General features: G+C 41.7%; 2 protein-coding genes across 4 annotated transcripts; one reads left to right on the plus strand and one right to left on the minus strand.

The window, feature by feature from the left end:
• Positions 1 to 2,274: 2,274 nt before the first annotated feature.
• Positions 2,275 to 11,386, plus strand: LOC110490444 (protein mono-ADP-ribosyltransferase PARP12). 3 transcript variants are annotated; one of them, XM_021563837.2, is made up of 9 exons: positions 2,277 to 3,108; positions 7,110 to 7,235; positions 7,365 to 7,532; positions 7,643 to 7,763; positions 7,844 to 7,925; positions 8,108 to 8,195; positions 8,298 to 8,428; positions 8,895 to 9,046; positions 9,157 to 11,386. In XM_021563837.2, exons 3-9 carry the CDS (start codon positions 7,398 to 7,400, stop codon positions 10,845 to 10,847), a joined length of 2,400 nt encoding a protein of 799 aa, XP_021419512.2. In that variant the 5' UTR covers positions 2,277 to 3,108; positions 7,110 to 7,235; positions 7,365 to 7,397; the 3' UTR covers positions 10,848 to 11,386. The 3 variants fall into 3 exon arrangements, with proteins under 3 accessions (XP_036800721.1, XP_021419512.2, XP_036800722.1); XM_036944827.1 differs by having other exon boundaries at positions 8,895 to 9,035; positions 9,157 to 9,272; XM_036944826.1 differs by lacking the exons at positions 7,110 to 7,235; positions 7,365 to 7,532 and having other exon boundaries at positions 2,275 to 3,108.
• LOC110490445 (protein mono-ADP-ribosyltransferase PARP12) lies at positions 11,344 to 15,025 on the minus strand. Its single transcript, XM_021563839.2, has 7 exons — positions 14,608 to 15,025; positions 14,212 to 14,347; positions 13,334 to 13,602; positions 13,088 to 13,175; positions 12,845 to 12,975; positions 12,479 to 12,627; positions 11,344 to 12,277 (listed from the first exon to the last, which is right to left on the minus strand). Exons 1-7 carry the CDS (start codon positions 14,877 to 14,879, stop codon positions 11,637 to 11,639), a joined length of 1,686 nt encoding a protein of 561 aa, XP_021419514.2. The 5' UTR covers positions 14,880 to 15,025; the 3' UTR covers positions 11,344 to 11,636.
• Between the last annotated feature and the right edge of the window lie 209 nt (positions 15,026 to 15,234).

Here is a 15,234-nt window from a genome sequence, read left to right on the forward strand (position 1 = left end):
CAGCGGGGAGGAGATGTTGTTGCCTACCCTCACCACCTGGGGGCGGCCCGTCAGGAAGTCCAGTACCCAGTTGCACAGGGCGGGGTCGAGACCCAGGGTCTCGAGCTTGATGACGAGCTTGGAGGGGGGGCAGCATCATGCTGTAGGGATGTTTTTCAGAGGCAGGGACTGGGAGACTAGTCAGGATTGAGGGTAAAGATGAACAGAGCAAAGTACAGAGATCCTTCATGAAAACCTGCTTAGGATCTCAGACTGGGGTGACGGTTCACCTTCCAACAGGACAACGCCCCTAAGCACACAGCCAAGACAATGCAGGTGTGGCTTCAGGATAAGTCTCTGAATGTCCTTGAGTGGCCTGGACTTGAACCCGATCGAACATCTCTGGAGAGACCTTACAATGGCTGTGCAGCAACGCTCCCTATCCAACCTGACCGAGCTTGAGAGGATCTGCAGAGTAGAATGGAAGAAACTCCCCAAATAGAGGTGTGCCAAGCTTGTAGCGTCATACCCAATAAGACATGGCTGTAATCTGCCAAAGGTCCTTAAGCAAAGTACTTAAAGGGTCTGACTACTTACATAAATGTGATATTTCAGTGTTTATTTTTTATAAATTTGCTAACATTTCTAAAAACCTGTTTTTGCTTTGTCATTATTGGGTAGTGTGTGTGTGGATTGGGGGGGGGGGGGGGGGGGGGCAATTTAATCAATTTTAGAATAAGGCAGTAATGTAACAATGTGGAAAGTCAAGGGGTCTGAATACTTACCCTCAGCACTCCTCTCTATCTTATGAACCAAATAGCACTGTACACCATTTTGCAACAAACCACTAGTCTGAATGTTATTGTGAAGAAGCAGTGACCAGTGGCATTTGTTTAGCTTAAATCTAGTGACATTAATAATGTGAACATGTTTTGCATACAGTGAGGGTGTTCAAACGATCTTGGGCATCATTCATGTTTTATCCAATTCCCCCTGGGCAAACTTCATTATTTAGCTTGTACTCCAGTGCATTTTGAAGTACCCTGTTTCTGCCAACTCCCATCAACTAGCTGGCAGCAGCTCCCAAGGTCTGGGAACTGGGAGCTTCATTAAAGGCCCAGTGCAGCCACAAATGAGATTTTTCTGTGTTTTAAATATTTCTACACTGAGATTGGGATATAACTGCAATGATAATGCACATTTGGTGTAAGAGCTGTTTGAAAAGACTGCCTGAAATTTCTGCCTGTTTTGGTGGGATGGAGTTTTGGCAATTGGTTAATAGAGCAATAGTTCCAAACCTCACTGCCAATTACAGCTAATTTGACATTTTTACCTCTCCAATCGGACCACTCCCAGACAATCCTGGCAAAATGATTGCTTGAGAAACGGCTCTTTACCAAGAAGCTTTCTTTTTGACCATTGTTTTAAATTAAATAAAAATCAGTGAGGTAGTTGTTACACAAACGATTTGATATTGAGATAAATATAGCTGCATTGGCCCTTTAAACCATCTGCGTTGTGCCACTGCGGCTCAGTGTGTATGTGCTACCACTTAGTGGTGAGTCTACAGTAATGCAGCAGAATTATGGTGCAATTCAACAACACAACCCTAGGGGGATGTTAACACTTTGATCGTCGCTGGATCCACAAACTGTACCTTTCCCCACTTTAACTCAGACCTGCATAATTATACTCAACAAAAATATAAAGGCAACATGTAAAGTGTTGGTACCATGTATAATGAGCTTAAATAAAATATCCCAGGTATTTACCGCACCAAAAGCTTATTTCTCAAGTTTTGTGCACAAATTTGTTTACGACCCTGTTAGTGAGCATAGTCAGGTGTAGACGTGTCAGGTGTAGACGCAGACGCAGATTATAGTTTTTCAAATGAACCCCTGACTCCTCCAGTCGCTATGCACATAAAGTACATTATTTTTTGTTTGCTGAAATCCATACTTTTTAATGCAACGTTAATCAAATGCAACCTCATTGAGATTCAATTGGCACAGGGACATGCTGAGTTGACATTTTAGAGCAATTGCAATGAGGAAACAGTAGGTGGTTGTATTTGATTAACGTTTTATTAAAACGTATGGATTTCTTCTAATAAAGAAAGGCATGCAACAACAGAGGACAAACATCGGGTTTAAGAGTGTACATTTTTTAAGCATGGACTGCAGAGACTCCAAGGAGTCGGAGGTTAATTTTAATAACTCTAGTCTGCACTCAACTCCCTGGAGGAGTTGATATAATTGGCTTGGTCAAAGAGAAATGCCGCGTTCAAAACAACTGGGAACTATGGAATCTCTGACTTCAGTGCTTTCAAGAGAACTTGGAACTCAGAAAAAAACGAGCTCCGACAAGGGAAAAAATAAAAGGCCACTCTAAATTATGCAATTTTGTCACACAACACAATGCCACAGATGTCTCAAGTTTTAAAGTAACGTACAATTGGAATGCTGACTGAATGAATGGCCACCAGAGTTGTTTCCAGATAATTTAATGTTAATTTCGCTACCATAAACTGCCTCCAACGTCGTTTTAGAGAATTTGGCAGTACGTCCCTGACAACTACAGACCACATGTAACCACGCTGCGTTCAAAACAATTGGGAACTCGGGAATCTCTGACTTCAGTGCTTCCAAGACAATTTGGAACTCAGAAAAAAACGAGCTCAGACTAGGAAAAATCGTTTTGAAAGCTCACCCAACTCGGAATTCGAGGTCGGAAACTCGGACCTTTTCCTCGAGTTCCGATTTGAAGATCACTAACCTCGTGGTTTTTGAAGTTCCCAGTTGTCTTGAAAGCACTATAAACCGTGGACATTAAACATTTGCACATGCTGAAAATTCCTGAGCTCAAAAGTAGTACAAGTAATTTGCATTTATCAGGGAGCTTTGAAATATTCTGAGTTTGTAGATAGAGTCCGATTTCATTGACGAAATGTATACATTTTTTTGTTGCCCTAAACGATTTATTTTATATCTCGGTGTACAACGGAAACAAACGTAATATTGGTAAAACGAAAGTTAGATGATACAAACCTCAATGATTTAATGATGGTTGAAATGATTTTTACCTGTGTACATTTGATCTATTAGAGGACTGCAATAATAGTAGTGAAAGGTAAGCATACATATATATTGTACAGGAAGTTTTATGTCCAAATTAATGTACATTAATTGTTATTCTAACATTTTGTTCATGCCCTCTATGATCACTTTAGAAATGGTCCAAAATCGGGCAGCGTTGTCTAACATCTTTATTGCTTTGGGGAGGGTTCTGTGGTTTTTGATGGGCACAGGGGATGGTAGTGCTTTTTGCTCCGGGTTTACATTCGCCAGTTTGAAGGTTTTACTTCGTATTTTCTTGCAACCTAGCAACATTTCCTCGCCTGCTTACATACGCCTCCCATATATCAATGTTTTTGGTTTAAAAAAAATATTTTTTGTTTTTTACTTAACACGTTTTTTTTTAAACTGCATTGTTGGTTAAGGGCTTGTAGGTAATAATTTCACTTTAAGGTCAACTATACCTGTTGTATTCGGCGCATGTGACAAATAAAATGTGATTTGAAACTGTTGGGAAAATCCTATTTGAATAACGGTGCAAAAGCCCTGTGATTTGTAATATTTAATTCCATTCAGATAATTTAAAATCCAATTGTATTAATTTATTTGTCACGTACAAGTGTTTAGCAGATGGTTATTGCGAGTGTAGCGAAATGCTTTGAGTCTACTCTCGACAGTTAAAAAATGAGAACTTTAAAAAATATATATATTTTTTTTTTTTACTCCCTTTTCTCCCCAATTTCGTGGTATCCAATTATTAGTAATTACTATCTTGTCTCATCGCTACAACTCCCGTACGGGCTCGGGTGAGACGAAGGTCGAAAGCCATGCGTCCTCCGAAACACAAACCAACCAAGCTGCACTGCTTCTTAACACAGCGCGCGTCCAACCCGGAAGCCAGCCGCACCAATGTGTCGGATGAAACATACTCTCGACAGTTTATTAGGTATAGAAAACATAGTAGCATGCCAGTCAGGCTGTATTTTACGTTTTGATACTCTGATGCGTTGTCTGTTGCGGATCATCATTCTCCCAAATCGTTTTATAATAATGTAACCACATCCTTCCAGCAAGCACAGTCATTCAGGAAAGCGTAGTACGTGCTCTACCTCTCTGATCCGAGTGGCTATTCCTCGTGCACCTAAATCCCATAATGCTTAAATAGCCTATAGCCTAAATATTTGTAATTTAACTTTTTTAAATTTAATCTGACGAGGCTATTTCAAAAGTATCCTGTATGCTACCTGCACACATGTGTCCCAAAGTATAATTCCAGCATCCAAACTGTACAGATTATGGTGTTGAAAACGCAAACCATGATGTTGATGCACCCGAAGTGGCAACCTGGTCTCAGAGCATTTCGTATTATTCTTAACATAAATCCGAAACACTCTATTTTGTGTGATACAGCATGTTACATTTCATATGGTATGTATTAATTTGTGGATGTCCTTCTCCCATTTCGTATGATACGTAACAAATTACAAGATGTACTATATTTGATGACCGGCTCGATTCGGGTCTTATGTAGCAAAATTTGAAATATATATATTTTTTACATTGGATAAAAGTAGAGACTCGGAGATAGAAAATAGTATATAATACACTACAGTTGAGGAACAATGGGAAAGTAATTATGCTTTGAAAGTTGATAAACTTGTAACCTCACGTTTGAGAAAATGGCCCCTGAATGTTTTTGTACCTACTAGAGAGCTCTTTTTTGTCTACACCCATTCAGCATTGTTCACACCTTCTTAAGATTTAGCCCCAATCATCACTTTAAGGATTAACATGTGAGGCTATACACTTAACAACCGAAGATTTCAAGACTAAAGGTTTGTTTATTCTATGGGTGTGTTCTTAAATTTAATCTGGATTGCCAGAGTGTGCTCTGGGTGTTCGTAAACACAGAGCGTTGTCAGACTGTCTTACCAAAATTCAGAGCGTTTCTCTCTCGGAGCGTTCAGAGCGCTTACTCAACGCTCTGGCCGAGGAGTAGGGTTGATCCGAGCGTTCTCACCTAACAGCAGCAGTCAAGCACCCAAGCTAACTGGCTAATTTTGGCTACATTTTGGCTATCTTGCTAACTACTAGAACAGCTCACTGACCATTTTACTCGCCCGAGCAGAGCTGGTTAGGCTGTTTTATTGTTATCCAGAGCATTGGTGACTGCAGCTGTGCTGCTGGCAACAATTTAATTAATATTTTTTGACAACGTTTATAGACACCATATTCAATGGGTGTTGAGTGTTCATAAATTCATGTTATTATTCTGCACTCTGACACACTCAGACGAGAGTGCTCTAAAATCTGAGTAGATAGCCAGAGCGAATTTACCAGCTACGCCTATCGACAGTTGTCGCAGTGACATCATAAACATTCTATTGAAATAGTTAGTTATTTGCATAGTGGAGTCTTTTGTTTAGACATGCAGCTAGCTAGCTAGCTAAACAATGAACCACAATCTCAACTCATAATGTTACTACCCTGCATGAATCTGCAGGTAGCTAACCAACCAGGTTCAATGTTAGCTGGCTAACATTAGGCTATAACTAGCAATGCAAATGGCTCAGAGATACTAATAATATTACTACACAGATCATACACGTAACGTTACCTAGCTAGCCAGCCAGCTAACATTAGCTAGTTAGCTAACAGTACACTTTATCTTGAAATGAAAACAACTTTCTGACAAAATTAGAAACAACCAAATACAGACATTTGAAGGAGATGTATCTTCTGCTTGGATAGTTCTATCTGTGCTAATGACTTAGTGTCTTTAATTCCAGTTTGTCTACAAATCTATAATTAATATGTTGGATTCGTTTCTCCATCTCAACCAAAAATCTAAGTTAAAGAATAGGACTAAATCAAACTTTTGCTATGAGAGATGGGTTTATCTACAGAGCAATTCAGTTGAGAAATTCCTGTTCACATATCAGTGCAACATAATGTAAAGTGTGACCTAGGTTATTCTGAATTGTTGAATGAATCCCACATATTCTCAACCATTTGAGACAGAAATCACTCTTATGGGATAGGCCTTTTCACACTGCCTCATCATTATTAGTTTCACAATCTATAATTTTATTTTCTACAGCCAACTATGGAAGGTTTGTTTCAATCTGGTATTTCAAAATATATATTTTTTTACTAATCTCACTTCTGCAGAAAGTGTCTCACTGTGAGTAATAGGTTCCCAAATTGCCTCACAATTGACCATTTCTTTATTTCTCTCCTCTGAAATTGTATTATTGTGAAACACACTTCCTCCTTTCTAGTAATTGTCAAGTGATTGGCAGAATGAGTCAGACATGCTGTTGTCGTTTAGCTGTGAATGTCGTCTTGAGATAAATGCCAGAGTTGTTCTGATACTCTCACTGGAAGTTTTTAACATATTTATAAACTTTATATTCAAAGAGCAAATATGAAAATATAAATTTATACATTATTATTTATACATTTATTGTTATTTGTGGACATATATATTTTTTAGTTAATTCTATTCACTTTTTCTGCAGTACAATGGGGGGTCGTTTGAAAATATTAACATTGGGGAGGGGTGCATTTCTTTTATGGCACCTCAAGTTGTTTGTTGTCGGTGAGGAAGGAGATCTGTCTGTTCTCTGTCAAGGGGTACTGCAAACAAGGAGGTAAAGTTAAAGAGGGAGAGCGTTGCTGGGATGTTTAACTTTCCCACATTTGCTTTGGCAGAACACCTGAGATCAGGGGAACTTTTTGCCCCTTTTTTTACTCAGGCAGAATCCAGGATAGCTGGCTGGGTATGAGTTTATCTAGATCTAAAGGTTGTCAGTAGATACACAATACCATATCCTCCTCATAGGACAACATACAACCATGTACTGTACATCCACAATAATGGACTATGTTGTACTTTATTTGATAAAACTTTCAAAGCAACACTAGAAGCCTAGCATCGATTTTGTGAATGGAGGCCATGGCAAGATATTCTGTTGTCCTTCTGGCTAACAAGAGTCTCATGACACACTGTTACATAACTGTAACATCTGTTATATAAACCTAACGTCTGTTCAGATTAATGCTGGAGCATCCACTATAAAAGGCCCTACAATTGGGAAGTGAAGAATGGTCAGACTTCGTTTGCTCTGCCAGAAAAACAACGATCTAGAGAGACTTCTGTGACTCTTCTAAGATACAAAGGTGCAGTAGGTTATATCATATTAAACTAGATACAAATATTTCACAGTGTGAATGAAGTACATTCTTGGTATGGGAATTGGCAATGGGGATTGGTTGCTTTACCATTGGCATTTCCTTATGGCTTCACAGCGAGGGGATCCAAACTGTGTACATTTTGAAGCCATGAGCCGCGGATTCAGTGAAGTTCAACGTCCCTCCACAGTGTCCTCTGTGACCGAGCCCATGTGCGTACTCACCACAGAGTGGGTGTGGTTCTGGGAGGACGAGTACGGAAAATGGGTCCAGTACGCATCCATCGTAAGTGGTGTGAAACACTCAAACAGGCTGATGATGTGTTACGAGGACAATAATAGAGACGGTAAACTGTTGTTCCCCTTGAATTTGAGTTTTTTTTCTATAAATCACAGAAAGAGATGCACAGATTGTCGTCCATCACCAGTGAAGACCTTGAGAAAAGGTTCCAGGAGGATCAAAGTGCTGTGGTGAGGTTCACTGCAGGCCAGCAGTCTTATGAGCTGAGTTTCAGAGGTAACACATTTCAAACTCTTGCACAAAACATATTTAATTTACAACAGACATGGTTCAAATAGTTATTCTCATAATTACAGAGATGACGCAAAAAAACAGAAATAACGGTACTGTAAGGATGGTCAGGCGTCGTCCTGTGTTTGTTTCAACTGCAGACAGCAGGTAATGTACGGATGAGGATGAACTAAGAGGATGGTCACCATGTTCTGTATTTAACCTAATAAACACTCACAATTTCATAATCAATATTTGGATAGTAAGTGGAGGAATAAATATAGGTATTCAATTGAGCAACTTATTTTCTTAGTGTTGAATGTCATGTTCTCTTTTATATTTATCCTCAGGACAAATAGAACATACAATTCCTCTGAGAATTTCAGAGATGTTCCTGGATTTTGGGACATGTCTGCCATACCTGACATTGGATATAAGGTTACTTGTTTACATGTGGTTATTCTGCTTAGGCTTACAGGAAGGTTAGTGTTCAACTTTTTGTTTTAGCAGTGACAACTATTTTGTTTTCCCCTCCTGCAGACAGTCACTCTTCTGAGTTCTGACAGGGTCTATCAGAAGGTCCAGAGACTTTTCAACAAGACCATGAGGGGCTTCCAGATCACCAACATCGAGATGGTCCAAAACAGGGACCTCTGGGAAGTCTTCCAGTGGTATGTTTACATCAACTCTCACACACAATCCTAGCATGTTACTTCCAAAATACTATGTAAACTCTCTCACACAATCCTAGCATGTTACTTCCAAAATACTATGTAAACTCTCACACACAATCCCAGCATGTTACTTCCAAAATACTATGTAAACCCTGGCTTGAACAAGATTATGGGGAAGCAGCTAATGTTTTTACCCCTGTTTTTTTAGGAAAATAGATTTGATGAAGAAAAACAATGGGGGTAACCTTGGGGTCGAATAGACTATACATTTGAAACGTCTTAATCGCTTAAAGACAACCATAGAACATTTTATGTCTTAGGGGCCCAGATACCAGTTACTGAGAGCTGCTTTACGGTGACCTCTGGCTTTACATATGGTACCTGGAGGCCAAATTCCAATAGGGAATAACCATCCAAAAATAGTATTCTTAACAGCAGCTAATGGTCATTTCCTCTTTCTCAGGAAAAGAGATTTGATGAAGAAAAACAATGGGGGTAAAAACAGCAAGGAGCTACATCTCTTCCACGGAACGGACCCAAAACACGTAGACGCCATTTGCAGAGATAACTTCGACTGGAGGCTGTGTGGAACCAATGGAACTAAGTATGGCGAAGGTACCTCATGTTAACCAACTGTCAGAAATGTAGTCAGATTTTAGAAGCAGTCATGATCTCATTATAGTCAGTCATTTTGTTTTACTGATGATCGTCTCTGTTTGTTTAAGGGAGTTACTTTGCCAGGGATGCCAAGTACTCGCACTGCTTCACCAGCCACTCAGGAGTGAGGTCCATGTTTGTTTGTTGGGTGCTTGTTGGTGACTACACACGAGGGAAGTCGGACCTCCGTCGCCCCCCTTCAAAAGGCGAAGGAAATCCCACTTTCTATGACAGCTGTGTGGACAATGTCCTGAACCCATCCATATATGTGGTGTTTGAAAAGCACCAGGTGTACCCCGAGTTCCTCATCAGATATGATGATGGCGTCATGCACTTGTCCTCTTCGGCTCCAGCTCTACCAAAAACTGTCTCTATCCAATCCACTTACATAGTCCAATACCCAGCATCCAACCAGATTCAAGCAGCAGCTTCTGCTACGCTGCAAAACCCTCGAGTTCCATCCACTTCCACTTTGAGTCCATCTCAAGCAGCCACCACTTTCTCTAATCCAACCAATTATTTTCCCCCTTCACGTCTCCCAAAACCTGCCCAAACCACATTGGGATTCAGTCAATCTGCAGTCATCATGAAGCCAGCCCCAAGTTCTCAATTGGTGGATACCACCCTAGGCCAAGCTAATTGGTCTTACACTCCCTCATTCAGCAAACTCCCTCATAAACTCATTACCCAAGCCAGCGCCCCCTCTCGTACACCCACTACCCCAGCCAGTATCCCCTCTCGTACACCCAATAACCCCTCTCGTACACCCACAACCCCAGCTAGTACCCCCTCTCGTACACCCACAACCCCAGCCAGTACCCCCTCTCGTACACCCAGTACCCCCTCTCGTACACCCAGTACCCCCTCTCGTACACCCACAACCCCAGCCAGTACCCTGTTTTATGCACCCACTAGGCCACCCAGCATCCCCTCTCGCACACTTACTCCCTCAGCCAGTGCCCCCTCTCGCACACTTACTCCCTCAGCCAGTGCCCCCTCTCGCACACTTACTCCTTCAGCCAGTGCCCCCTCTCGCACACTTACTCCTTCAGCCAGTGCCCCCTCTCGCACACTTACTCCTTCAGCCAGTGCCCCCTATCGCACACTTACTCCTTCAGCCAGTGCCCCCTCTCGCACACTTACTCCTTCAGCCAGTGCCCCCTATCGCACACTTACTCCTTCAGCCAGTGCCCCCTCTCGCACACTTACTCCTTCAGCCAGTGCCCCTTCTCGCACACTTACTCCCTCAGCCAGTGCCCCCTCTCGCACACTTACTCCCTCAGCCAGTGCCCCCTCTCACACACTTACTCCCTCAGCCAGTGCCCCCTCTCGCACACTTACTCCCTCAGCCAGTGCCCCTTCTCGCACACTCATTACCCCTGGCACTGCCCACACTCGCACACTCACTCGCTCAAGCAACCCCTTTCGCACACTCACTACCCCTGCCAGCCCCCCTTCTCGCACACTTTCCCGTTCAACTGACACATCCTCTCAGGCTCAAACCCGCTCAACGACTACTACTCGCACCCTCTCTGCCAGTAGTACCTCTCACCCACTATCCCCTTCATCCTCATTGAGCACACCTTACCACACACTTTCTCACTCATCATACACCCACACTTACACAGACTCCTCCACACTCTCAGGGTTTCACCACTCCACATCGAGCACTACTTCTGACACATCTTCTACTACTATCACATCATCTAGAGTGCAGGAGTTAATTAAACAATTTGGGGGTCAAAGTTCAACCTGTTGAAAATGTGTAGTGTTTCTGAATGATAATTTCCATTTCATGTCAAATATGCATAGTTGGTGTGTTAAACCCTTGCAACAAACAATGATGTTCAACACAGCAGGTTGGTGGCACCTTAATTGGGGAGAACGGTCTCGTGTTAATGACTGGAGCAGAATAGGTGGAATGGTATCAAACACAGTTTCCAGGTGTTTGATGCCATTCCATTATTATGAGCCATTCTCCCCTCAGCAGCCTCCTGTGATGTTCAACTAGTAAAAATGAATATGATGAGCGTGTTTCCTTTACTCTGGGACTTCTGTTCTGCTGACACATTTTGTAAAGTAGTTGGATTTCTGTGTATTCAACTAAATGGCCAATAGAAAGTAATTGACTGGATGTTTGTTTGACTAGTGGTGTGGAGTAATGCAGAATAAGTAGGGTGCAGTTTAGCAACATCACCCCTAGGGGGGGGAAGAAAACACATTTAAAAATGAGAAAAACAATAAATGTTCTATGCAGTTGTGCATTCAGAAACTACCATGACTGCATTAACACAGACAGCCCAATTCTGATTATTTTGTCAACACATGATATATGCCATTTATCAGACTCTTATCCAGAGTGATTTACAGACATGCGTGCATTCACTTTACATATGGGTGGTCCAGGGAATAAAAACCACTACCCTGGCATTACATGCGCCATGCTCTACCAACACCTAAAAAGGACACATTTCATAAATACAATTTATTTATACATAAAAAGGTAATTTCCTCCTAAATTTCAAAAGAAAAAATTGACTACCAAGACTTATAGATTATCTAGTGATGCCATAGATTTACTTTTTGCTTTCATTTTAGTAAACTGTGATCTTCTTGTCCTTGATGGAGGTGTGTGTGGTATGGAGGTCATAGAGCCGACCCAGGGTGGTGGAGGAGAGACATAAGTCATCAGACCTGACTGAAACAATGGATGTGTCACGGAGTTCAGGGAGCCAAACTGTGCAGAAGCATGTGTCAAGGTAGGTCTGGGGGTTCTCTGTCCTGTTGGGCAAGGAGATCTGAACCTTGCATTGTTGGGCAGCACAGGGGTGGCTGGTGAGCGTAGCATGACTGGAATAGATGTCCAGTGCATGTTGTGGTGGCTCTGGTTTTGAACAAAGTTAGGTGGTGGAACATAGGTCCCAGGCCTGGACCCTTCCCTGTACTGAATAAGGTACTCTGGGTAAACCTGATGCTTCCCGACCACCACAAATACAGAGGGGTTGTAGATATCATCCACACAGCTGTCATAGGAGATGGTGTGACTTCCATCTTTTGAGGGGGGGCAGAGGTAGCTGGAGTGTCCTTGTGTGTAGTTTCCCACCAGCACACGACAAACAAACATGGACCTGACTCCTGACTGGCTGGTGTAGCTGTGGGAGAACTTGGCATCCTTAGAAAAGTAGCTTCCTGGAAAGAGATGGGTTAGAATTAGAACAATCACAGTGAGTGTGACATTAAAAATACATTTGTTTTGTCAACTTTTCCACTGTATTTCCACAATGTGATGTGAAAGAGAATAGCAAAAAAATATGCCATTTCCACGTAACATAATAAATTATTATATAAACTTAAAAATCTATTAGATATCACATGAAATACAGAACTCACCTTGCCCATAGGGCGTTCCTTGTGTTCCACCCATCCTCCAGGCTATGTTCTGCAGGCATATAGCATCCACGTGTTTAGAGTCTGTTCCATGGAAGAGCTGCCTCTCATTCCCTTTCCCTGCATTTGCCTTTCTCATCACATCTCCTTGCCTTGGGAGAGGAAGAACAGATTCATTTGTCAGTATCGTCATTGGCAGGCTACCTCATAGCATTTGCAAGTGTTTGCTGCTAGAATCTAAGTACCAGTTACCATTAACATGTTACATCTGTTCGCATATGTTATGACTGCTTTGATTAACGCAAACAATATGAACATATTTCTTGGGTAGATTACATTTCTTTTGGCATGAGGATTTGTGATTCTTACCACGAAAAGACCTCCCACAGGATCCGATTTTGCACCCTCTCAATAGTCTTCACACTGAAGCCAGTCATAGTTTGGTGGAAAAGATCCAGAATATTCTTGTGCTCAGCTGAGGAACTCTGCAGAGCAACCCTCTAGAGAGAATGCGTTTGAAAAGAACACCTACTTTTACCAATGTAATAGCTTTATATTTCACTGCCTTCTGACCAGATGGAAGATCTTATGAGTTAAAAAGTGATTATGAACCTTGAATCCAGTTTCAGGTACTGAAGATTTATCCCAGTGACTGGGTAAAGCTTTGGATTTCAGCAGGCAGTCATCAGAGTCTTTTTTGCTGACGATGAGTAGAGAAAGTTAGACAGCATTATAATTAAATACAATCAGTACAGTTTAATCTTATCTACCTGGCAGCTCGCTCTCCTAATTTATATCAAATAGCAAATTGATCCCGAGGACCGAGGTTAGTGTAGTCTACTCTACAAGGTCTCTTACCAAAGTGTGTTACTAGCATCATTAGTATGCCCGATTGCCTGGATGTTGCGGTAGGTGGACAACATGGATGCCACCAGTTCATTAGGTACTCCCCTCTGCTGCAGGGTGTTGAGTGGGTGGGGCTCGTAGAAGTCGTGAGACCTGCCACAGTCCACGTCTGCAGCACAGGTTCCTGTAATGTAGCGCTCACAGACGTGGAGTCTTCTGCAGCTCCCTTTGTCAGGACAGTAACCGTACTCTCCACTACCTTTGTTGTATGTGAAGCAAACCTGGAGACAAACACAGACCACTCCTGATGAGGGCTTGATAAGGACATTGGATAAGTGCAAACTCTGTTTAAGTGCATCAGTCCCAATTCAAGTACATCAGTTTTACAGATATCCCAATTCAAATAAATAATTTTAAAATATATCTGCACGCTCAGTTTAGTACACATATTTGGATGATAGCCTCAAGTCTGTGAATTCATCAGTAGTCCTTTTGGACGTGGGGAAATAAACATTGAATACACAATGCCTATAAGACGTGTGCCTTTCCAAATCATGTCCAATCAATTGAATTTACCACAGGTGGACTCCAATCAAGTTGTAGAAACATCTCAAGGATGATCAATGGAAACAGGATGCACGTGAGCTTAATTAGGAGTCTCACAGCAAAGGGTCTGAATACGTATGTAAAAAAGGTATTTCTGCTTTTTCTTTTTAATACATTTGTAAAAATGTCTAAACGTTTTTTTCTTCGTCATTATGGGGTATTGTGTGTAGATTATTGAGGATTGAAAAATATATATATATATTTTAGAATAAGGCTGTGACGCAACAAAATGTGGAAAAAGTCAAGGGATCTGAATCCTTCCCGAATGCCTATGACGCACATACTGGAGGTAAAAGGGCGTTGTCATTCTGCAGCAGTAATGTACACAGCTCCTTCCTGTCCAGTTCCTCCAGGTAATGCTCTCTCAGGACTCTGATGTTGTGCTCTGACGTCAGCTCATGGCAGAGACGGCATCCTTGTCTGGAAATCGCAAGAACGAGAGGCGATTTCTTATGACGCTCTTTAAAACATATATTAGGTTTTTCCTTAAATGTCAAATCTACAAACTTACCATGAACCTGTAGCAATTGACATGTATACTGTAGTGCATTACCTGTCACATTCTGTAAGACCACAAGGAATTTAGAACGTTTCAGAAATAATAGTAGAATGAATAGAAGTAATATGACGGGTAAATAGCTTCCGGAGTAAAAACAAACCGTAAAGTCAAGAAAGTTTACCTCTCATTGGATGGACATGTTCCATACAGATAAAGCTTACACAGGTGTAAATTGCTGCAGCCACTACATCTATTAGCTCTGCATAACCTCATCTTCGTCTTGGCAACTATCAGTTTGTTTCCCTTCGAGACAGCCGTGGTAAACATCTCCTGATTCCCTAAAACACTTTCCAGGTCATCTTCCATCGTGCTAATGTTGGCACGCAATTCTCCCAGCTCAAAGGACCCATTATGGGCACAGAGGACCTTGTAGATCAGAGCTGTTGTATCCATGTCCGTCACCGTAGGACGCCTGACTGTTGGCCCTCGCAAAACTGTACATATACTGTCAAATCTGAAGTAGAACGTTGCTCTCCGTTAACTACAAAACAGGTGACCAGCATGCGACAAAAACATTTCTGACTAAATGAAACTTACAGTATATGTAACCCCTCCCCTATTATGAAGGTAGCCAAGTATGACAAACAGGCAATGGAACACACTAATGACGGTACACACCCTTTTAAATACGGCACATTGAACTCTGCCCGAGTGGCATGTGGAACCTTCATTTACATCACAATAGGCCTGCTAGACACACAGTAGCAGCAGTAGTGATTTATTGATTCAGTTTAATGTAAAATAAAGA

Source organism: Oncorhynchus mykiss, chromosome 15 (genome assembly GCF_013265735.2).
Source record: "Oncorhynchus mykiss isolate Arlee chromosome 15, USDA_OmykA_1.1, whole genome shotgun sequence".
Taxonomy (NCBI): Eukaryota; Metazoa; Chordata; class Actinopteri; order Salmoniformes; family Salmonidae; genus Oncorhynchus; species Oncorhynchus mykiss.

Bases quoted from the DNA above. Each gene is read 5' to 3' on its own strand.
- LOC110490444 (XM_021563837.2), top strand. From the start codon at position 7,398: ATGAGCCGCGGATTCAGTGAAGTTCAACGTCCCTCCACAGTGTCCTCT. The intron at 7,926-8,107 runs GTAATGTACGGA...ATTTATCCTCAG, and splicing joins GTTTCAACTGCAGACAGCAG to GACAAATAGAACATACAATT. The intron at 8,429-8,894 runs GTATGTTTACAT...CCTCTTTCTCAG, and splicing joins CTCTGGGAAGTCTTCCAGTG to GAAAAGAGATTTGATGAAGA.
- LOC110490445 (XM_021563839.2), bottom strand. From the start codon at position 14,879: ATGGATACAACAGCTCTGATCTACAAGGTCCTCTGTGCCCATAATGGG. The intron at 12,976-13,087 runs GTTCATAATCAC...CATTCTCTCTAG, and splicing joins TACCTGAAACTGGATTCAAG to AGGGTTGCTCTGCAGAGTTC. The intron at 12,278-12,478 runs GTGAGTTCTGTA...ATCTCTTTCCAG, and splicing joins AGGAACGCCCTATGGGCAAG to GAAGCTACTTTTCTAAGGAT.